Here is a 23,430-nt window from a genome sequence, read left to right as displayed (position 1 = left end):
AAGCCTGTAGTCCTTTATAACATCAAGTGTTGACCAAGCCTGTAGTCCTTTATAACATCTCATCTAGTGATGACCAAGCCTGTAGTCCTTTTTAACATCTCATCTAGTGTTGACCAAGCCTGTAGTCCTTTATAACATCTAGTGATGACCAAGCCTGTAGTCCTTTATAACATCTCATCTAGTGTTGACCAAGCCTGTAGTCCTTTATAACATCTAGTGATGACCAAGCCTGTAGTCCTTTATAACATCTAGTGTTGACCAAGCCTGTAGTCCTTTATAACATCCCATCTAGTGTTGACCAAGCCTGTAGTCCTTTATAACATCCCATCTAGTGTTGACCAAGCCTGTAGTCCTTTATAACATCCCATCTAGTGTTGACCAAGCCTGTAGTCCTTTATAACATCCCATCTAGTGTTGACCAAGCCTGTAGTCCTTTATAACATCCCATCTAGTGTTGACCAAGCCTGTAGTCCTTTATAACATCCCATCTACTGTTGACCAAGCCTGTAGTCCTTTATAACATCTCATCTAGTGTTGACCAAGCCTGTAGTCCTTTATAACATCTAGTGTTGACCAAGCCTGTAGTCCTTTATAACATCTCATCTAGTGTTGACCAAGCCTGTAGTCCTTTATAACATCTCATCTAGTGTTGACCAAGCCTGTGGTCCTTTATAACATCTAGTGTTGACCAAGCCTGTAGTCCTTTATAACATCTCATCTAGTGTTGACCAAGCCTGTAGTCCTTTATAACATCTAGTGTTGACCAAGCCTGTAGTCCTTTATAACATCGCATCTAGTGTTGACCAAGCCTGTAGTCCTTTATAACATCCCATCAATTGTTGACCAAGCCTGTGGTCCTTTATGACATCCCATCTAGTGTTGACCAAGCCTGTAGTCCTTTATAACATCCCATCTACTGTTGACCAAGCCTGTAGTCCTTTATAACATCTAGTGTTGACCAAGCCTGTAGTCCTTTATAACATCTCATCTAGTGTTGACTAAGCCTGTAGTCCTTTATAACATCTCATCTAGTGTTGACCAAGCCTGTAGTCCTTTATAACATCACATCTACTGTTGACCAAGCCTGTAGTCCTTTATAACATCTAGTGTTGACCAAGCCTGTAGTCCTTTATAACATCTCATCTAGTGTTGACTAAGCCTGTAGTCCTTTATAACATCTCATCTAGTGTTGACCAAGCCTGTAGTCCTTTATAACATCTAGTGTTGACCAAGCCTGTAGTCCTTTATAACATCTCATCTAGTGTTGACCAAGCCTGTAGTCCTTTATAACATCCCATCTAGTGTTGACCAAGCCTGTAGTCCTTTATAACATCTAGTGTTGACCAAGCCTGTAGTCCTTTATAACATGCCATCTAGTGTTGACCAAGCCTGTAGTCCTTTATAACATCTAGTGTTGACCAAGCCTGTAGTCCTTTATAACATCTAGTGTTGACCAAGCCTGTAGTCCTTTATAACATCAAGTGTTGACCAAGCCTGTAGTCCTTTATAACATCTCATCTAGTGTTAACCAAGCCTGTAGTCCTTTATAACATCTCATCTAGTGTTGACCAAGCCTGTAGTCCTTTATAACATCCCATCTAGTGTTGACCAAGCCTGTAGTCCTTTATAACATCTCATCTAGTGTTGACCAAGCCTGTAGTCCTTTATAACATCTAGTGTTGACCAAGCCTGTAGTCCTTTATAACATCTAGTGTTGACCAAGCCTGTAGTCCTTTATAACATCTCATCTAGTGTTGACCAAGCCTGTAGTCCTTTATAACATCTAGTGTTGACCAAGCCTGTAGTCCTTTATAACATCTAGTGTTGACCAAGCCTGTAGTCCTTTATAACATCTCATCTAGTGTTGACCAAGCCTGTAGTCCTTTATAACATCCCATCTAGTGTTGACCAAGCCTGTAGTCCTTTATAACATCAAGTGTTGACCAAGCCTGTAGTCCTTTATAACATCTCATCTAGTGTTGACCAAGCCTGTAGTCCTTTATAACATCCCATCTAGTGTTGACCAAGCCTGTAGTCCTTTATAACATCCCATCTAGTGTTGACCAAGCCTGTAGTCTTTTATAAAAGTGTGTGTGATTGTCCAAAACAGAGGTTGAGTTAATGTGGCCTAATGTAGTCCTGGGAACGATGACACTGTTACTCCGGCAGGCCACATTTTGAACAGACGGTCGATCTAAGAGGACATTTTAAATGTGTGTGTGTGTCGCTGTGATTGTCCCTCATTTTAGTCGTTGTTCAAATGGTTTCTGACTAACAGAGAGGTTGTGAGTTAATTTGTCCTAATGGAAAGTAGTCATGCTGGGAGAGATGCCTGAAGCTGCATCCTTCAAATGTCATTATAATCCAATCTGGGTCGTCTAGAAGCTATTTAATACCTGTTTTCACATTGATTTGAAAAGTCGACCGATGTAGAAAAGTCACCCCCCCCCACCCCTCTGATAGGCTGTGGAATATGTAGCCTTTTACATGTAAATCTTACATCCTTGTTGCCTATGTCCTTGTTGCCTACGTCCTTGTTGCCTACGTCCTTGTTGCCTACGTCCTTGTTGCCTATGTCCTTGTTGCCTATGTCCTTGTTGCCTATGTCCTTGTTGCCTATGTCCTTGTTGCCTATGTCCTTGTTGCCTACGTCCTTGTTGCCTACGTCCTTGTTGCCTACGTCCTTGTTGCCTATGTCCTTGTTGCCTATGTCCTTGTTGCCTACGTCCTTGTTGCCTACGTCCTTGTTGCCTACGCCCTTGTTGCCTACGTCCTTGTTGCCCTACGTCCTTGTTGCCCTACGTCCTTGTTGCCCTACGTCCTTGTTGCCTACGTCCTTGTTGCCTACGTCCTTGTTGCCAACGTCCTTGTTGCCTACGTCCTTGTTGCCTACACCCTTGATGATGTCCGAAATGCAAGAATTACAGTTGATAATCTTCCTAACAGATGTCCACCAGACGACAACAGTACACACACAGGGACCAGGGGGCTGCAGAGGTTTAAACAGTCTTAATTATTGATGGGGGGGGGGGGGGGGGGGGAGTTGATAGACATATCGTGATATTTTTTGGATGATATTATATCGATATTTGACTCCAAATATGGATTTATAAAATAACAGAAAGTGTTTGTATACACAGTACCAGTCAAAAGTTTGGACACACCTTCTCATTCAAGAGTTTTTCTTTATTTTTACAAGTTTCTACATTGTAGAATAATAGTGAAGACGTCAAAACTATGAATGAAAAAAATATGGAATCATGTAGTAACCAAAAAAAGTGTTAAACAAATCAAAATATATTTGAGAGTTTAGATTCTTCAAAGTAGCCACCCTTTGCCTTGATAACACTCTTGGCATTCTCTCAGAAGTGGAACTCTGTAAGGTCGTCGGCTGCCGTACCCCATTCGTGTCAAGGTCACGACGAGTTGTGTGTTATTTTATGCACCATGTTGAGCTGGACTGTAGGTCGACTAACTGTAGCCCTTCTGTTGAGCTGGACTGTAGGTCGACTAACTGTAGCCCTTCTGTTGAGCTGGACTGTATAAGTCGACTAACTGTAGCCCTTCTGTTGAGCTGGACTGTAGGTCGACTAACTGTAGCCCTTCTGTTGAGCTGGACTGTAGGTCGACTAACTGTAGCCCTTCTGTTGAGCTGGACTGTAGGTCGACTAACTGTAGCCCTTCTGTTGAGCTGGACTGTAGGTCGACTAACTGTAGCCCTTCTGTTGAGCTGGACTGTAGGTCGACTAACTGTAGCCCTTCTGTTGAGCTGGACTGTAGGTCGACTAACTGTAGCCCTTCTGTTGAGCTGGACTGTAGGTCGACTAACTGTAGCCCTTCTGTTGAGCTGGACTGTAGGTCGACTAACTGTAGCCCTTCTGTTGAGCTGGACTGTAGGTCGACTAACTGTAGCCCTTCTGTTGAGCTGGACTGTAGGTCGACTAACTGTAGCCCTTCTGTTGAGCTGGACTGTAGGTCGACTAACTGTAGCCCTTCTGTTGAGCTGGACTGTATAAGTCGACTAACTGTAGCCCTTCTGTTGAGCTGGACTGTATAAGTCGACTAACTGTAGCCCTTCTGTTGAGCTGGACTGTAGGTCGACTAACTGTAGCCCTCCTGTTGAGCTGGACTGTATAAGTCGACTAACTGTAGCCCTTCTGTTGAGCTGCACAGTTTGTCAGCCTGCTTTGTCCTCTTTCATCAATAATCTGTTTTCGACCCCTGGCCTGCCGTTCGCTGGATGTACTTTGGATGTGGGACCATTTATTTATTTATATATATATATATATATATATTTTAGATATACTGTGCCTTCGGAAAGTATTCAGACCCCTTGACTTTTTCCACATTTTGTTACGTTACAGCCTTATTCTAAAATGGATTAAATAAATTAAAATCTCAGCAACTACACATAATATCCCATAAGGACAAAGCAAAAACAGGTGTTTCCCATTTTGTTTTGCATATTTTATCATTTTTTAAGCAGAAATGCCTTATTTACATTAGTATTCAGCCCCTTTGCTAGGAGACTCGAAATTTGAGCTCTGGTGCATCCTGTTTCCATTGAGCATGCTTGAGATGTTTCTACCACTTGATCGGAGTACACCTGTGGTAAAGTCAATTGATTGGACATGATTTGGAAATGACACACACCTGTCTATATAAAAGGTCCCACAGTTGACAGTGCATGTCAGAGCAAAAACCGAGCCATGAGATCGAAGGAATTGTCCGTAGAGCTCCGACACAGGATTGTATCGAGGTACAGATCTGGGGAAGGGTAGCAAAAAATGACTGCAGCATTGAAGGTCCACAAGAACACAGTGGCCTCCATCATTGTTAAATGGAAGATGTTTGGAACCGCAAAGACTCTTCCTAGTGCTGGCCGCCCGGCCAAACTGAGCAATTGGGGGAGAAGGGCCTTGGTCAGGGAGATGACCAAGAACCTGATGGTCTCTAGAGTTCCTCTGTGGAGATGGGAGAACCTTCCAGAAGGACAACGATCTCTGCAGCACTCCACCAATCAGGCCTTTATGGTAGAGTGGCCAGACGGAAAAGGCACATGACAGCCCGCTTGGAGTTTGCCAAAAGGCACCTAAAGGACTCAGTCCATGAGGAACACGATTCTCTGGTCTGATGAAACCAAGATTGAACTCTTTAGCCTGAATATCAAGCTTCACGTCTGGAGGAAACCTGGCACCATCACTACAGTGAAGCATGGTGGTGACAGCGTCATGCTATGGGGATGTTTTTAAGCAGCAGGGACTGGGAGACTAGTCAGGAACGAGGGGAAAGATGAACGGAACAAAGTACAGAGAGTTCCTTGATGGAAACCTGCTCCAGAGCGCTCAGGACTTCAGACTGAGGTGAAGGTTCACCTTCCATTTTAGCTGTAACGTAACAAAATGTGGAAAAAGTCCAGGGGTTTGAATACTTTCCGAAGGCTCTGTGTGTGTGTGTGTGGTATTTTTAGTAGGTAGCGTTAGCTAGCTCTAATAGTCTGACCCTGCACCTAAACACAGGTATGTTTCAACCTATAGCTTGTTCTCCATCTTTAAATTGTGAGCCAATGTGTTTTCAACACTTTCCCTGACTGATCAACATTTAGTTATCTCATATCTCTCTTCTCTCTGCAGCAGAATTAACTTAAACATTAACTCTGTAACACATTAAAGTTACAACATATAGTGAGCAATATGTGTGGAACATCAAATCACAATAGAATGAATCTTGGTTGAGAATTCTGAGAATCGCACCTTAAGTATGGTGGTATATGGAATCACACCTAAAGTATGGTGGTGATATGGAATCACACCTAAAGTATGGTGTTGATATGGAATCACACCTAAAGTATGGTGGTGATATGGAATCACACCTAAAGTATGGTGGTGATATGGAATCACACCTAAAGTATGGTGTTGATATGGAATCACACCTAAAGTATGGTGGTGATATGGAATCACACCTAAAGTATGGTGTTGATATGGAATCACACCTAAAGTATGGTGTTGATATGGAATCACACCTAAAGTATGGTGCTGATATGGAATCACACCTAAAGTATGGTGCTGATATGGAATCACACCTAAAGTATGGTGCTGATATGGAATCACACCTAAAGTATGGTGTTGATATGGAATCACACCTAAAGTATGGTGCTGATATGGAATCACACCTAAAGTATGGTGCTGATATGGAATCACACCTAAAGTATGGTGCTGATATGGAATCACACCTAAAGTATGGTGCTGATATGGAATCACACCTAAAGTATGGTGCTGATATGGAATCACACCTAAAGTATGGTGGTGATATGGAATCGCACCTAAAGTATGGTGGTGATATGGAATCACACCTAAAGTATGGTGGTGATATGGAATCGCACCTAAAGTATGGTGCTGATATGGAATCACACCTAAAGTATGGTGGTGATATGGAATCACACCTAAAGTATGGTGCTGATATGGAATCACACCTAAAGTATGGTGCTGATATGGAATCACACCTAAAGTATGGTGGTGATATGGAATCACACCTAAAGTATGGTGCTGATATGGAATCGTGATGTCCTCGGCAATTACCAGCCTTAGTCTTTAATGCAGCCGGGTATTAAAACAGCTGACCAGGAGGACTCTGATACCCTGTGAGCAGCCGAGACTGTGTCTGTGGTGGTGTTTCTTCTCCCTATAACTTGATAGGGCTCGTGTAGTGCCTGTGTGTTTTTCCTTCCCTCCTGTGAGAGGCTTGGGCTGATGAAGTGCTAATTGGCTGCGGGTTGCCAGGTGATTTCCAGGGTTAGTGTTACATTAACACCTGCTCTCCACTGGGAGGGAAACTGAGGATCTGGCATCCCAGGTGACTGCTACAGGAATATGTTACGCTGCAGCAGGCTACACTACATCTACATAGATCTATACTAGGAGGACATAGATCTATACTAGGAGGACATAGATATATACTAGGAGGACATAGATCTATACTAGCAGGACATAGATCTATACTAGCAGGACATAGATCTATACTAGGAGGACATAGATCTATACTAGGAGGACATAGATCTATACTAGGAGGACATAGATCTATACTAGCAGGACATAGATCTATACTAGGAGGACATAGATCTATACTAGCAGGACATAGATCTATACTAGGAGGACATAGATCTATACTAGGAGGTATCCTAGCAGGACATAGATCTATACTAGCAGGACATAGATCTATACTAGCAGGACATAGATCTGTACTAGGAGGTATACTAGCAGGACATAGATCTATACTAGCAGGACATAGATCTATACTAGCAGGACATAGATCTATACTAGGAGGACATAGATCTATACTAGGAGGACATAGATCTATACTAGGAGGACATAGATCTATACTAGGAGGACATAGATCTATACTAGGAGGACATAGATCTATACTAGGAGGACATAGATCTATACTAGGAGGACATAGATCTATACTAGGAGGACATAGATCTATACTAGGAGGACATAGATCTATACTAGGAGGACATAGATCTATACTAGGAGGACATAGATCTATACTAGGAAGACATAGATCTATACTAGCAGGACATAGATCTATACTAGGAGGACATAGATCTATACTAGGAGGACATAGATCTATACTAGGAGGTATCCTAGCAGGACATAGATCTATACTAGGAGGACATAGATCTATACTAGGAGGACATAGATCTATACTAGCAGGACATAGATCTATACTAGGAGGACATAGATCTATACTAGGAGGTATCCTAGCAGGACATAGATCTATACTAGCAGGACATAGATCTATACTAGGAGGACATAGATCTATACTAGGAGGACATAGATCTGTACTAGCAGGACATAGATCTATACTAGCAGGACATAGATCTATACTAGGAGGACATAGATCTATACTAGGAGGACATAGATCTGTACTAGCAGGACATAGATCTATACTAGGAGGACATAGATCTGTACTAGCAGGACATAGATCTATACTAGGAGGACATAGATCTATACTAGGAGGACATAGATCTATACTAGGATGACATAGATCTACACTAGCAGGACATAGATCTATACTAGCAGGACATAGATCTGTACTAGGAGGACATAGATCTATACTAGCAGGACATAGATCTATACTAGGAGGACATAGATCTGTACTAGGAGGACATAGATCTATACTAGCAGGACATAGATCTATACTAGCAGGACATAGATCTATACTAGGAGGACATAGATCTGTACTAGGAGGACATAGATCTATACTAGCAGGACATAGATCTATACTAGGAGGACATAGATCTATACTAGGAGGACATAGATCTATACTAGGAGGTATCCTAGCAGGACATAGATCTATACTATGAGGACATAGATCTATACTAGCAGGACATAGATCTATACTAGGAGGACATAGATCTATACTAGGAGGTATCCTAGCAGGACATAGATCTATACTAGGAGGACATAGATCTATACTAGGAGGTATCCTAGCAGGACATAGATCTATACTAGGAGGACATAGATCTATACTAGCAGGACATAGATCTATACTAGCAGGACATAGATCTATACTAGGAGGTATCCTAGCAGGACATAGATCTATACTAGCAGGACATAGATCTATACTAGGAGGACATAGATCTATACTAGGAGGACATAGATCTATACTAGGAGGTATCCTAGCAGGACATAGATCTATACTAGGAGGACATAGATCTAAACTAGGAGGACATAGATCTATACTAGGAGGACATAGATCTATACTAGCAGGACATAGATCTATACTAGGAGGTATCCTAGCAGGACATAGATCTATACTAGCAGGACATAGATCTATACTAGGAGGTATCCTAGCAGGACATAGATCTATACTAGCAGGTATCCTAGCAGGACATAGATCTATACTAGCAGGTATCCTAGCAGGACATAGATCTATACTAGGAGGACATAGATCTATACTAGCAGGACATAGATCTATACTAGGAGGACATAGATCTATACTAGGAGGACATAGATCTATACTAGGAGGACATAGATCTATACTGGGAGGACATAGATCTATACTAGCAGGACATAGATCTGTACTAGGAGGTATCCTAGCAGGACATAGATCTATACTAGCAGGACATAGATCTATACTAGCAGGACATAGATCTATCCTAGCAGGACATTGATCTATACTAGGAGGTATCCTAGCAGGACATAGATCTATACTAGGAGGACATAGATCTATACTAGCAGGACATAGATCTATACTAGGAGGACATAGATCTATACTAGGAGGACATAGATCTATACTAGCAGGACATAGATCTATACTAGGAGGTATCCTAGCAGGACATAGATCTATACTAGCAGGACATAGATCTATACTAGGTGGAATCCTAGCAGGACATAGATCTATACTAGGAGGACATAGATCTATACTAGCAGGACATAGATCTATACTAGCAGGACATAGATCTATACTAGGTGGAATCCTAGCAGGACATAGATCTATACTAGCAGGACATAGATCTATACTAGGTGGAATCCTAGCAGGACATAGATCTATACTAGCAGGACATAGATCTATACTAGGAGGTATCCTAGCAGGACATAGATCTATACTAGCAGGACATAGATCTATACTAGGAGGACATAGATCTATACTAGGTGGAATCCTAGCAGGACATAGATCTATACTAGGAGGACATAGATCTATACTGGATCTCTCCCAGTACTCAACTCACACCACAGAACCAGAACCTGCTGTCATCTACTGACCTGGATCTCTCCCAGTACTCAACTCACACCACAGAACCAGAACCTGCTGTCATCTACTGACCTGGATCTCTCCCAGTACTCAACTCACACCACAGAACCAGAACCTGCTGTCATCTACTGACCTGGATCTCTCCCAGTACTCAACTCACACCACAGAACCAGAACCTGCTGTCATCTACTGACCTGGATCTCTCCCAGTACTCAACTCACACCACAGAACCAGAACCTGCTGTCATCTACTGACCTGGATCTCTCCCAGTACTCAACTCACACCACAGAACCTGACCTGCTGTCATCTACTGACCTGGATCTCTCCCAGTACTCAACTCACACCACAGAACCAGAACCTGCTGTCATCTACTGACCTGGATCTCTCCCAGTACTCAACTCACACCACAGAACCTGACCTGCTGTCATCTACTGACCTGGATCTCTCCCAGTACTCAACTCACACCACAGAACCTGACCTGCTGTCAATCAAATTCAATCAAATTTATTTTATATAGCCCTTCGTACATCAGCTGATATCTCAAAGTGCTGTACAGAAACCCAGCCTAAAACCCCAAACAGCAAGCAATGCAGGTGAAGAAGCACGGTGGCTAGGAAAAACTCCCTAGAAAGGCCAAAACCTAGGAAGAAACCTAGAGAGGAACCAGGCTATGTGGGGTGGCCAGTCCTCTTCTGGCTGTGCCGGGTGGAGATTATAACAAAACATGGTCAAGATGTTCAAATGTTCATAAATGACCAGCATGGTCGAATAATAATAAGGCAGAATAGTTGAAACTGGAGCAGCAGCACAGTCAGGTGGACTGGGGACAGCAAGGAGTCATCATGTCAGGTATTCCTGGGGCATGGTCCTAGGGCTCAGGTCCTCCGAGAGAGAGAAAGAAAGAGAGAATTAGAGAGAGCATATGTGGGATGGCCAGTCCTCTTCTGGCTGTGCCGGGTGGAGATTATAACAGAACATGGCCAAGATGTTCAAATGTTCATAAATGATCAGCATGGTCGAATAATAATAAGGCAGAACAGTTGAAACTGGAGCAGCAGCACAGCCAGGTGGACTGGGGACAGCAAGGAGTCATCATGTCAGGTAGTCCTGGGGCATGGTCCTAGGGCTCAGGTCCTCCGAGAGAGAGAAAGAGAGAAGGAGAGAATTAGAGAACGCACACTTAGATTCACACAGGACACCGAATAGGACAGGAGAAGTACTCCAGATATAACAAACTGACCCTAGCCCCCCGACACATAAACTACTGCAGCATAAATACTGGAGGCTGAGACAGGAGGGGTCAGGAGACACTGTGGCCCACTCCGAGGACACCCCCGGACAGGGCCAAACAGGAAGGATATAACCCCACCCACTTTGCCAAAGCACAGCCCCCACACCACTAGAGGGATATCTTCAACCACCAACTTACCATCCTGAGACAAGGCTGAGTATAGCCCACAAAGACCTCCGCCACGGCACAACTTAAGGGGGGGGGGGGGGCGCCAACCCAGACAGGATGACCACATCAGTGACTCAACCCACTCAGGTGACGCACCTCCTCCAGGGACGGCATGAGAGAGCCCCAGTAAAGCCAGTGACTCAGCCCCTGTAATAGGGTTAGAGGCAGAGAATCCCAGTGGAAAGAGGGGAACCGGCCAGGCAGAGACAGCAAGGGTGGTTCGTTGCTCCAGAGCCTTTCCGTTCACCCTCCCACTCCTGGGCCAGACTACACTCAATCATATGACCCACTGAAGAGATGAGTCTTCAGTAGAGACTTAAAGGTTGAGACCGAGTTTGCGTCTCTGACATGGGTAGGCAGACCGTTCCATAAAAATGGAGCTCTATAGGAGAAAGCCCTGCCTCCAGCTGTTTGCTTAAAAATTCTAGGGACAATTAGGAGGCCTGCGTCTTGTGACCGTAGCGTACGTGTAGGTATGTACGGCAGGACCAAATCAGAGAGATAGATAGGAGCAAGCCCATGTAATGCTTTGTAGGTTAGCAGTAAAACCTTGAAATCAGCCCTTGCTTTGACAGGAAGCCAGTGTAGAGAGGCTAGCACTGGAGTAATATGATCAAATTTTTTGGTTCTAGTCAGGATTCTAGCAGCCGTATTTAGCACTAACTGAAGTTTATTTAGTGCTTTATCCGGGTAGCCGGAAAGTAGAGCATTGCAGTAGTCTAACCTGGAAGTGACAAAAGCATGGATTAATTTTTCTGCATCATTTTTGGACAGAAAGTTCCTGATTTTTGCAATGTTACGTAGATGGAAAAAAGCTGTCCTTGAAATGGTCTTGATATGTTCTTCAAAAGAGAGATCAGGGTCCAGAGTAACGCCGAGGTCCTTCACAGTTTTATTTGAGACGACTGTACAACCATTAAGATTAATTGTCAGATTCAACAGAAGATCTCTTTGTTTCTTGGGACCTAGAACAAGCATCTCTGTTTTGTCCGAGTTTAAAAGTAGAAAGTTTGCAGCCATCCACTTCCTTATGTCTGAAACACATTCTTCTAGCAAGGGCAATTTTGGGGCTTCACCATGTTTAATTGAAATGTACAGCTGTGTGTCATCTGCATAGCAGTGAAAGTTAACATTATGTTTTCGAATAACATCCCCAAGAGGTAAAATATATAGTGAAAACAATAGTGGTCCTAAAACGGAACCTTGAGGAACACCGAAATTTACAGTTGATTTGTCAGAGGACAGACCATTCACAGAGACAAACTGATATCTTTCCGACAGATAAGATCTAAACCAGGCCAGAACTTGTCCGTGTAGACCAATTTGGGTTTCCAATCTCTCCAAAAGAATGTGGTGATCGATGGTATCAAAAGCAGCACTAAGGTCTAGGAGCACGAGGACAGATGCAGAGCCTCGGTCCGATGCCATTAAAATGTCATTTACCACCTTCACAAGTGCCGTCTCAGTGCTATGATGGGGTCTAAAACCAGACTGAAGCATTTCGTATACATTGTTTGTCTTCAGGAAGGCAGTGAGTTGTTGCGCAACAGCCTTTTCTAAAATTTTTGAGAGGAATGGAAGATTCGATATAGGCCGATAGTTTTTTATATTTTCTGGGTCAAGGTTTGGCTTTTTCAAGAGAGGCTTTATTACTGCCACTTTTAGTGAGTTTGGTACACATCCGGTGGATAGAGAGCCGTTTATTATGTTCAACATAGTAGGGCCAAGCACAGGAAGCAGCTCTTTCAGGAGTTTAGTTGGAATAGGGTCCAGTATGCAGCTTGAAGGTTTAGAGGCCATGATTATTTTCATCATTGTGTCAAGAGATATAGTACTAAAACACTTGAGTGTCTCTCTTGATCCTAGGTCCTGGCAGAGTTGTGCAGACTCAGGACAACTGAGCTTTGAAGGAATACGCAGATTTAAGGAAGAGTCCGTAATTTGCTTTCTAATAATCATAATCTTTTCCTCAAAGAAGTTCATGAATTTATCACTGCTAAAGTGAAAGTCATCCTCTCTTGGGGAATGCTGCTTTTTAGTTAGCTTTGAGACAGTATCAAAAAGGAATTTCGGATTGTTCTTATTTTCCTCAATTAAGTTAGAAAAATAGGATGATCGAGCAGCAGTAAGGGCTCTTCGGTACTGCACAGTACTGTCTTTCCAAGCTAGTCGGAAGACTTCCAGTTTGGTGTGGCGCCATTTCCGTTCCAATTTTCTGGAAGCTTGCTTCAGAGCTCGGGTATTTTCTGTGTACCAGGGAGCTAGTTTCTTATGAGAAATGTTTTTAGTTTTTAGGGGTGCAACTGCATCTAGGGTATTGCGCAAGGTTAAGTTGAGTTCCTCAGTTAGGTGGTTAACTGATTTTTGTCCTCTGGCGTCCTTGGGTAGGCAGAAGGAGTCTGGAAGGACATCAAGGAATCTTTGTGTTGTCTGTGAATTTATAGCACGACTTTTGATGATCCTTGGTTGGGGTCTGAGCAGATTATTTGTTGCAATTGCAAACGTAATAAAATGGTGGTCCGATAGTCCAGGATTATGAGGAAAAACATTAAGATCCACAACATTTATTCCATGGGACAAAACTAGGTCCAGCGTATGACTGTGACAGTGAGTGGGTCCAGAGACATGTTGGACAAAACCCACTGAGTCGATGATGGCTCCGAAAGCCTTTTGGAGTGGGTCTGTGGACTTTTCCATGTGAATATTAAAGTCACCAAAGATTAGAATATTATCCGCTATGACTACAAGGTCCGATAGGAATTCAGGGAACTCAGTGAGGAACGCTGTATATGGCCCAGGAGGCCTGTAAACAGTAGCTATAAAAAGTGATTGAGTAGGCTGCATAGATTTCATGACTAGAAGCTCAAAAGACGAAAACGTCATTTTTTTTTTTGTAAATTGAAATTTGCTATCGTAAATGTTAGCAACACCTCCGCCTTTGCGGGATGCACGGGGGATATGGTCACTAGTGTAGCCAGGAGGTGAGGCCTCATTTAACACAGTAAATTCATCAGGCTTAAGCCATGTTTCAGTCAGGCCAATCACATCAAGATTATGATCAGTGATTAGTTCATTGACTATAATTGCCTTTGAAGTAAGGGATCTAACATTAAGTAGCCCTATTTTGAGATGTGAGGTATCATGATCTCTTTCAATAATGACAGGAATGGAGGTGGTCTTTATCCTAGTGAGATTGCTAAGGCGAACACCGCCATGTTTGGTTTTGCCCAACCTAGGTCGAGGCACAGACACGGTCTCAATGGTGATAGCTGAGCTGACTACACTGACTGTGCTAGTGGCAGACTCCATGCTCTATGCAGGCAGGCTGGCTAACAGCCTGCTGACTGGCCTGCACCCTATTTCATTGTGGATCTAGAGGAGTTAGAGCCCTGTCTATGTTGGTAGATAAAATGAGAGCACCCCTCCAGCTAGGATGGAGTCCGTCACTCCTCAGCAGGTCAGGCTTGGTCCTGTTTGTGGGCGAGTCCCAGAAAGAGGGCCAATTATCTACAAATTCTATCTTTTGGGAGGGGCAGAAAACAGTTTTCAACCAGCGATTGAGTTGTGAGACTCTGCTGTAGAGCTCATCACTCCCCCTAACTGGGAGGGGGCCAGAGACAATTACTCGATGCCGACACATCTTTCTAGCTGATTTACACGCAGAAGCTATGTTGCGCTTGGTGATCTCTGACTGTTTCATCCTAACATCGTTGGTGCCGACGTGGATAACAATATCTCTATACTCTCTACACTCGCCAGTTTTAGCTTTAGCCAGCACCATCTTCAGATTAGCCTTAACGTCGGTAGCCCTGCCCCCCGGTAAACAGTGTATGATCGCTGGATGATTCTCAAGTCTAATACTGCGGGTAATGGAGTCGCCAATGACTAGAGTTTTCAATTTGTCAGAGCTAATGGTGGGAAGCTTCGGCGTCTCAGACCCCGTAACGGGAGGAGTAGAGACCAGAGAAGGCTCGGCCTCTGACTCCGACCCGCTGCTTAATGGGGAAAACCGGTTGAAAGTTTCTGTCGGCTGAATGAGCGACACCGGTTGAGCGTTCCTACAGCATTTCCTTCCAGAAACCGTGAGAAAGTTGTCCGGCTGCGGGGACTGTGCCAGGGGATTTATACTACTATCTGTACTTACTGGTGGCACAGACGCTGTTTCATCCTTTCCTACACTGAAATTACCCTTGCCTAGCGATTGCGTCTGAAGCTGGGCTTGTAGCACAGCTATCCTCGCCGTAAGGCGAGTACAGCGACTACAATTAGAAGGCATCATGTTAATGTTACTACTTAGCTTCGGCTGTTGGAGGTCCTGACGAATCGTGTCCAGATAAAGCGTCCGGAGTGAAAAAGTTGAGTAGGAAAAAACAAAAATATAAACGGTAATTAAAAAGTAAAAACCGTAAATTTGTCAGGTAGCAAAACAGGTTGGCAACAAAACGCACAGCAACTCAAAAACAAGTCTGCAAGTCGTGACCGGAAATGACGTTGTGTTCCCTATACCCTGTACTGACCTGGATCTCTCCCAGTTCTCAACTCACACCACAGAACCAGAACCTGCTGTCATCTGTGTTTTTGACTTGTTACTTTCAGTATTTCCACGCTAATGCATGTGCTCTTAGACTGACCTATAGAATACATGGGAGTTTCTAACACCCCAAACCATTAATTACTAGAGCTTCCAACCCAAACTAGAGGTCTCCTAATCTTCTCCTTCTCATCCCTCTCCCTCCCTCCCTCCCTCTCTCGCCCCCCCCCCCCCCCCCACTCTCTCGCTCCTCCTCCTCTTTCCCTCTCTCTCCTCCTCCTCTTTCCCTCTCTCCGTCTCTTCCTCGTCTCGTGCAGGGAGCAGCCAATCTTCACCACCAGGGCCCATGTGTTCCAGATTGACCCGACCACCAAGAAGAACTGGGTCCCAGCCAGCAAACAGGCAGTCACCGTTTCCTACTTCTACGACTCCACACGCAACAGCTACCGCATCATCAGTGTAGATGGATCCAAGGTAGGGGTGAGTGAGTGTGTTAGGGTTGGGAGGACGTGTTCGGGTGGTGGGGAGTCAGGACGTGTCCGGATGTCTCTGGCTGTCTGGACGGATGTCTCTGTCTGTCTGGACGGATGTCTCTGTCTGTCTGGACGGATGTCTCTGTCTGTCTGGACGGATGTCTCTGTCTGTCTGGACGGATGTCTCTGTCTGTCTGGACGGATGTCTATGTCTGTCTGGACGGATGTCTCTGTCTGTCTGGACGGATGTCTCTGGCTGTCTGTCTGGACGGATGTCTCTGGCTGTCTGTCTGGACGGATGTCTGTCTGTCTGGACGGATGTCTATCTGTCTGGACGGATGTCTCTGTCTGTCTGGACGGATGTCTGTCTGTCTGGACGGATGTCTCTGTCAGTCTGGACGGATGTCTCTGTCTGTCTGGACGGATGTCTATGTCTGTCTGGACGGATGTCTCTGTCTGTCTGGACGGATGTCTATGTCTGTCTGGACGGATGTCTGTCTGTCTGGACGGATGTCTCTGGCTGTCTGTCTGGACGGATGTCTCTGTCTGTCTGGACGGATGTTTCTGTCTGTCTGGACGGATGTCTGTCTGTCTGGACGGATGTCTCTGTCTGTCTGGACGGATGTCTCTGTCTGTCTGGACGGATGTCTCTGTCTGTCTGGACGGATGTCTCTGTCTGTCTGGACGGATGTTTCTGTCTGTCTGGACGGATGTCTCTGTCTGTCTGGACGGATGTCTCTGTCTGTCTGGACGGATGTTTCTGTCTGTCTGGACGGATGTCTCTGTCTGTCTGGACGGATGTCTCTGTCTGTCTGGACGGATGTCTCTGTCTGTCTGGACGGATGTCTCTGTCTGTCTGGACGGATGTCTCTGTCTGTCTGGACGGATGTCTCTGTCTGTCTGGACGGATGTCTCTGTCTGTCTGGACGGATGTTTCTGTCTGTCTGGACGGATGTTTCTGTCTGTCTGGACGGATGTCTATGTCTGTCTGTCTGGACGGATGTCTCTGTCTGTCTGTCTGGACGGATGTCTCTGTCTGTCTGGACGGATGTCTATGTCTGTCTGGCTGGACGGATGTCTGTCTGTCTGGACGGATGTCTGTCTGTCTGGACGGATGTCTATCTCTGTCTGTCTGGACGGATGTCTCTGGCTGTCTGGCTGGACGGATGTCTATCTCTGTCTGTCTGGACGGATGTCTCTGGCTGTCTGGCTGGACGGATGTCTCTGTCTGGCTGTCTGGATGGATGTCTCTGTCTGTCTGGATGGCTGGCTGTGTCACATGGAACAGGGCTGGACGGCTGGCTGTGTCACAGGGAACAGGGCTGGACAGCTGGCTGTGTCACAGGGTGGCTGTGTCCCAGGGTGTGTCCCGGCTGGCTGTGTCCCAGGGAACAGGGCTGGACGGCTGGCTGTGTCCCAGGGAACAGGGCTGGACGGCTGGCTGTGTCCCAGGGAACAGGGTTGGACGGCTGGCTGTGTCCCAGGGAACAGGGCTGGACGGCTGGCTGTGTCCCAGGGAACAAGGCTGGACGGCTGGCTGTGTCCCAGGGAACAGGGTTGGACGGCTGGCTGTGTCCCAGGGAACAGGGTTGGACGGCTGGCTGTGTCCCAGGGAACAGGGTTGGACGGCTGGCTGTGTCCCAGGGAACAGGGTTGGATGGCTGGCTGTGTCCCAGGGAACAGGGCTGGATGGCTGGCTGTGTCCCAGGGAACAGGGTTGGACGGCTGGCTGTGTCCCAGGAAACAGGGCTGGACGGCTGGCTGTGTCCCAGGGAACAGGGCTGGATGGCTGGCTGTGTCCCAGTGAACAGGGTTGGACGGCTGGCTGTGTCCCAGGGAACAGGGTTGGACGGTTGGCTGTGTCCCAGGGAACAGGGTTGGACGGCTGGCTGTGTCCCAGGGAACAGGGCTGGACGGCTGGCTGTGTCCCAGGGAACAGGGTTGGACGGCTGGCTGTGTCCCAGGGAACAGGGCTGGACGGCTGGCTGTGTCCCAGGGAACAGGGCTGGACGGCTGGCTGTGTCCCAGGGAACAGGGTTGGACGGCTGGCTGTGTCCCAGGTAACAGGGTTGGACGGCTGGCTGTGTCCCAGGGAACAGGGTTGGACGGCTGGCTGTGTCCCAGGGAACAGGGCTGGATGGCTGGCTGTGTCCCAGGGAACAGGGTTGGACGGTTGGTGAAATGACTGAAACAAATGTTTATCTCTTTCCTCTCAACTAGGGTTGTCCCCGACGACAACAACAACAACAAACTATCTTAGGCAACCATATATAGACGCATCCTCTGTGTTTTAATCAAATCAACTATATTCACTGAGCTTGTCTGATGCTTTAAGCAAACTGTTTGATGAAATAATTTAAGACACGCGAATGAGTAGAGGGAGTCCGAGTGCATCTGATTTGATTGTGCTCAGACTTGCTGCTCTGTGTTAATGATATATTTATGTTTTTACAGCGAGTGACTGTGTGACTCGTTGACTCTCTCTCTCCTCTCTGCTGCATCGACCACAGAGAACTACAAGTGTTTATCACGCTGTCCATGTTGCCATTTCTGACTGAAAAGTTCTGTTACTGAAATCCCTCATTTTGTTTTAGGAAAAACATTTCCTCAACCCCCTTCGCTCTCTTTACGTGACACATGTATGCATCACATGCGCGTGACCAATAGGCCGTGACCTGTAGCGTAGCGTAATCACATCAATAGGACCTGACCTGTAGCATAGCATAATCACATCAATAGGACCTGACCTGTAGCGTAGCGTAGCGTAGCATAATCACATCAATAGGACCTGACCTGTAGCGTAGCATAATCACATCAATAGGACCTGACCTGTAGCGTAGCATAATCGCATCAATAGGACCTGACCTGTAGCGTAGCGTAGCATAATCACATCAATAGGACCTGACCTGTAGCGTAGCGTAGCATAATCACATCAATAGGACCTGACCTGTAGCGTAGCATAATCACATCAATAGGACCTGACCTGTAGCGTAGCATAATCACATCAATAGGACCTGACCTGTAGCGTAGCGTAGCATAGTCACATCAATAGGACCTGACCTGTAGCGTAGCGTAGCATAATCACATCAATAGGACCTGACCTGTAGCGTAGCATAATCGCATCAATAGGACCTGACCTGTAGCGTAGCGTAATCACATCAATAGGACCTGACCTGTAGCGTAGCATAATCACATCAATAGGACCTGACCTGTAGCGTAGCGTAATCGCATCAATAGGACCTGACCTGTAGCGTAGCGTAGCATAATCACATCAATAGGACCTGACCTGTAGCGTAGCGTAGCATAATCACATCAATAGGACCTGACCTGTAGCGTAGCATAATCGCATCAATAGGACCTGACCTGTAGCGTAGCGTAATCACATCAATAGGACCTGACCTGTAGCGTAGCGTAGCATAATCACATCAATAGGACCTGACCTGTAGCGTAGCATAATCACATCAATAGGACCTGACCTGTAGCGTAGCGTAGCATAGTCAACAATAGGGCCTGACCTGTAGCGTAGCATAATCACATCAATAGGACCTGACCTGTAGCGTAGCATAATCACATCAATAGGACCTGACCTGTAGCGTAGCGTAGCGTAGCATAATCACATCAATAGGACCTGACCTGTAGCGTAGCGTAGCATAATCACATCAATAGGACCTGACCTGTAGCGTAGCGTAGCATAATCACATCAATAGGACCTGACCTGTAGCGTAGCGTAGCGTAGCATAATCACATCAATAGGACCTGACCTGTAGCGTAGCATAATCACATCAATAGGACCTGACCTGTAGCGTAGCGTAGCGTAGCATAATCACATCAATAGGACCTGACCTGTAGCGTAGCATAATCACATCAATAGGACCTGACCTGTAGCGTAGCGTAATCACATCAATAGGACCTGACCTGTAGCGTAGCGTAGCATAATCACATCAATAGGACCTGACCTGTAGCGTAGCATAATCACATCAATAGGACCTGACCTGTAGCGTAGCGTAGCGTAGCATAATCACATCAATAGGACCTGACCTGTAGCGTAGCGTAATCACATCAATAGGACCTGACCTGTAGCGTAGCGTAGCATAATCACATCAATAGGACCTGACCTGTAGCGTAGCATAATCACATCAATAGGACCTGACCTGTAGCGTAGCGTAGCATAATCACATCAATAGGACCTGACCTGTAGCGTAGCGTAGCGTAATCACATCAATAGGACCTGACCTGTAGCGTAGCGTAATCACATCAATAGGACCTGACCTGTAGCGTAGCGTAATCACATCAATAGGACCTGACCTGTAGCGTACCGTAGCATAATCACATCAATAGGACCTGACCTGTAGCGTAGCATAATCACATCAATAGGACCTGACCTGTAGCGTAGCGTAGCATAATCACATCAATAGGACCTGACCTGTAGCGTAGCGTAATCACATCAATAGGACCTGACCTGTAGCGTAGCGTAGCATAGTCAACAATAGGACCTGACCTGTAGCGTAGTGTAGCGTAGCGTAATCACATCAATAGGACCTGACCTGTAGCGTAGCGTAGCATAATCACATCAATAGGACCAGACCTGTAGCGTAGCGTAGCATAATCACATCAATAGGACCTGACCTGTAGCATAATCACATCAATAGGACCTGACCTGTAGCGTAGCGTAGCATAATCACATCAATAGGACCTGACCTGTAGCGTAGCGTAGCATAATCACATCAATAGGACCTGACCTGTAGCGTAGCATAATCACATCAATAGGATCTGACCTGTAGCGTAGCGTAGCGTAGCGTAGCGTAGCATAATCACATCAATAAATTAGTTATAACAAACTCTGAACCCGTGACGGCAAAATGGATGCAGAGGACGTGACAAATGAACTGGAAGCAGGGCAGCTATCCACAAGATGTTGGAACATTCCTATCGAGAAATTGATTCTATTCAGCCATAAGCATTAGTGAGATCGGGCACTGTTGTTGGGCTAATTAGGCCCGGCTCGCAGTCAGTGTTCCAATTCATCCCAAAGTTGTTCAATGGGGTTGAGGTCAGGGCTCTGTGCATACCAGTCAAGTTTTTCCACACTGATCTGAACAAACCATTTCTGCTTTGTGCACGGGGGGCATTGTCATGCTGAAACAGGAAAGAGCCTTCCCCAAACTGTTGCCATAAAGTTGGAAGGACAGAATCGTCTAGAATGTCATTATTGTATGCTGTAGCGTTAAGATTTCTCTTCACTGGAACTAAGGGGCCCGAACCATGAAAAACAGTCCACAACCATTATTCCTCCTCCACCTAACTTTACAGTTGGCACCATGCATTCGGGAAGGTAGCGTTCTCCTGGCATCCCCCAAACCCAGATACGTCCATTGGACTGCCAGATGGTGAAGAGTGATTCATCACTCCAGACAACGCGTTTCCACTGGTCCAGAGTCCAATGGCGGTGAGCTTTACATCACTCCAGCCGACGCTTGGCATTCCACATGGTGATCTTAGGCTTGTGTGCGGCTGCTCGGCCATGGAAACCCATTTCTCGAAGCTTCCGAACAAACAGTTATTGTGCAGTGAGTGTTGCAACCGAGGACAGATGATTTTTACACGCTTCAGCACTCACCGGTCCCATTCTGTGAGCTTGTGTGGCCTACCACCTCACAGCTGAGCCGTTGTTGCTCCTAGACGTTTACACTTCACAATATCAGCACTTCCAGTTGACCGGGGCAGCTCTAGGAGGGCAGACATTGGACGTACTGACTTGTTAGGAAGGTGGCTCCCTATGACGGTGCCTCGTTGAAAGTCACAGAGCTCTTCAGGAAGGCCATTCGACTGCCCGTGTTTGTCTATGGAGATTGCATGGCAGTGTGCCCGATTATTATACACCTGTCAGCAATGGGTGTGGTTGAAATAGCCCGAAATCCACTAATTTGAAGGGGTGTCCACATACTTTTGTGTATATGTAGTGTATAAATGGAGGATTTATTAAAGCCAGGCACATTTAACAGTTAGGCTATTGATTATAGACCTAATTAAGTTGGCGTTTCCTTGCCTTTTTAATTGTTTAACACAATTGAGGAGGAAGTGCTCTTTTCCTCGTCTCCTCACTCCACCGCTGTCTCCGTCACATTGTTCTCAACACCAATACGCTGGTTAACTCTGCTATTATCCACATAGCAACATGGTCCAGGAAAAGGCGCCAATTCGGTTAGCGACCGCTATCCAAGCGCATTTGTTATAAAATAATATTTTTATTTAGTGTTGCACCATTGTTCTTATGTAATGGAATCGTATGGAATTTCAGTAGCACATGTCTTAGTGATGGACTGTTCCATCCCCCACGGCCTCTCCACAATGGATCAGTCCAATCAGACAGGTGCCAATCAGACAGGCGTCTTGTACACCATGATATTATTATATATATTTTTACTACTGTTTGGCTAAAGAAATCTCAGCTGACCAACAGCCCATTGACCAGTCGACTAAATGGGGTCAGCCCTACTCTCAACCAACTTCTGTGTGTTGGATAGAGGGGTAATTAGTATTTACCCCAGAGAGTCTGCTGAGGCTATGAGAGGGTGAGGAGAGGACGAAGCCCCCCTGATGTGTTGTCACTGGGGGATGTGAGGGGAAAGGGGTGGGGGGGGGGAGTGACGGCGAGGAGAAGAACCTTTAAAGGGCAACTCCTGGAGCACCCCACCTACACACACCATATTTACACACACCCCACCTACACACACCATATTTACACACACACTCTCGCTCTCTTGCGTTCTCTCTCTCTGTCTCTCTCTGTCTCTGTCTCTGTCTCTGTCTCTGTCTCTCTCTGTCTCTCTCTCTCTGCCTCTCTCTCTCTCTCTCTCTCTGTCTCTGTCTCTGTCTCTCTCTCTCTCTCTCTCTGCCTCTCTCTCTCTCTCTCTCTCTCTCTGTCTGACATACTGTGAGACTGTCACCCCTCACCCTGCCAACAGCTACAGTGTCTAAATGCTGGCTCCTTTCTCCTCTCTGCCAGTGAAACCCCACTGAGCATGATGCAGAGAACAGATCCATCACCTGTTACTATACAACCCAGCTAGTCAGGGGGGAGGGGGGGATCCATCACCTGTTACTATACAACCCAGCTAGTCAGGGGGGAGGGGGGGATCCATCACCTGTTACTATACAACCCAGCTAGTCAGGGGGGAGGGGGGGATCCATCACCTGTTACTATACAACCC

The 23,430-nt window shown here is 45.9% G+C and overlaps 1 protein-coding gene across 4 annotated transcripts in view; it reads left to right on the top strand.

The window, feature by feature from the left end:
• The window catches only part of LOC118944399 (homer protein homolog 2-like), a 152,679-nt gene that overhangs the window by 48,074 nt on the left and 81,175 nt on the right, over positions 1-23,430 (top strand). For 2 of the 4 annotated variants that reach the window (XM_036963250.1, XM_036963249.1), the window contains exon 2: positions 16,064-16,226. In XM_036963250.1, coding sequence (XP_036819145.1) covers positions 16,064-16,226 — 163 coding nt within the window. The remainder of the gene's footprint in view (positions 1-16,063; positions 16,227-23,430) is intronic. The other 2 variants (XM_036963252.1, XM_036963251.1) reach the window with 1 other exon arrangement.

Source organism: Oncorhynchus mykiss, chromosome 26, assembly GCF_013265735.2.
Source record: "Oncorhynchus mykiss isolate Arlee chromosome 26, USDA_OmykA_1.1, whole genome shotgun sequence".
Taxonomy (NCBI): domain Eukaryota; kingdom Metazoa; phylum Chordata; class Actinopteri; order Salmoniformes; family Salmonidae; genus Oncorhynchus; species Oncorhynchus mykiss.
Note: the sequence above shows the minus strand (reverse complement) of the source record. Positions and strands in the feature narration are given on the sequence as shown.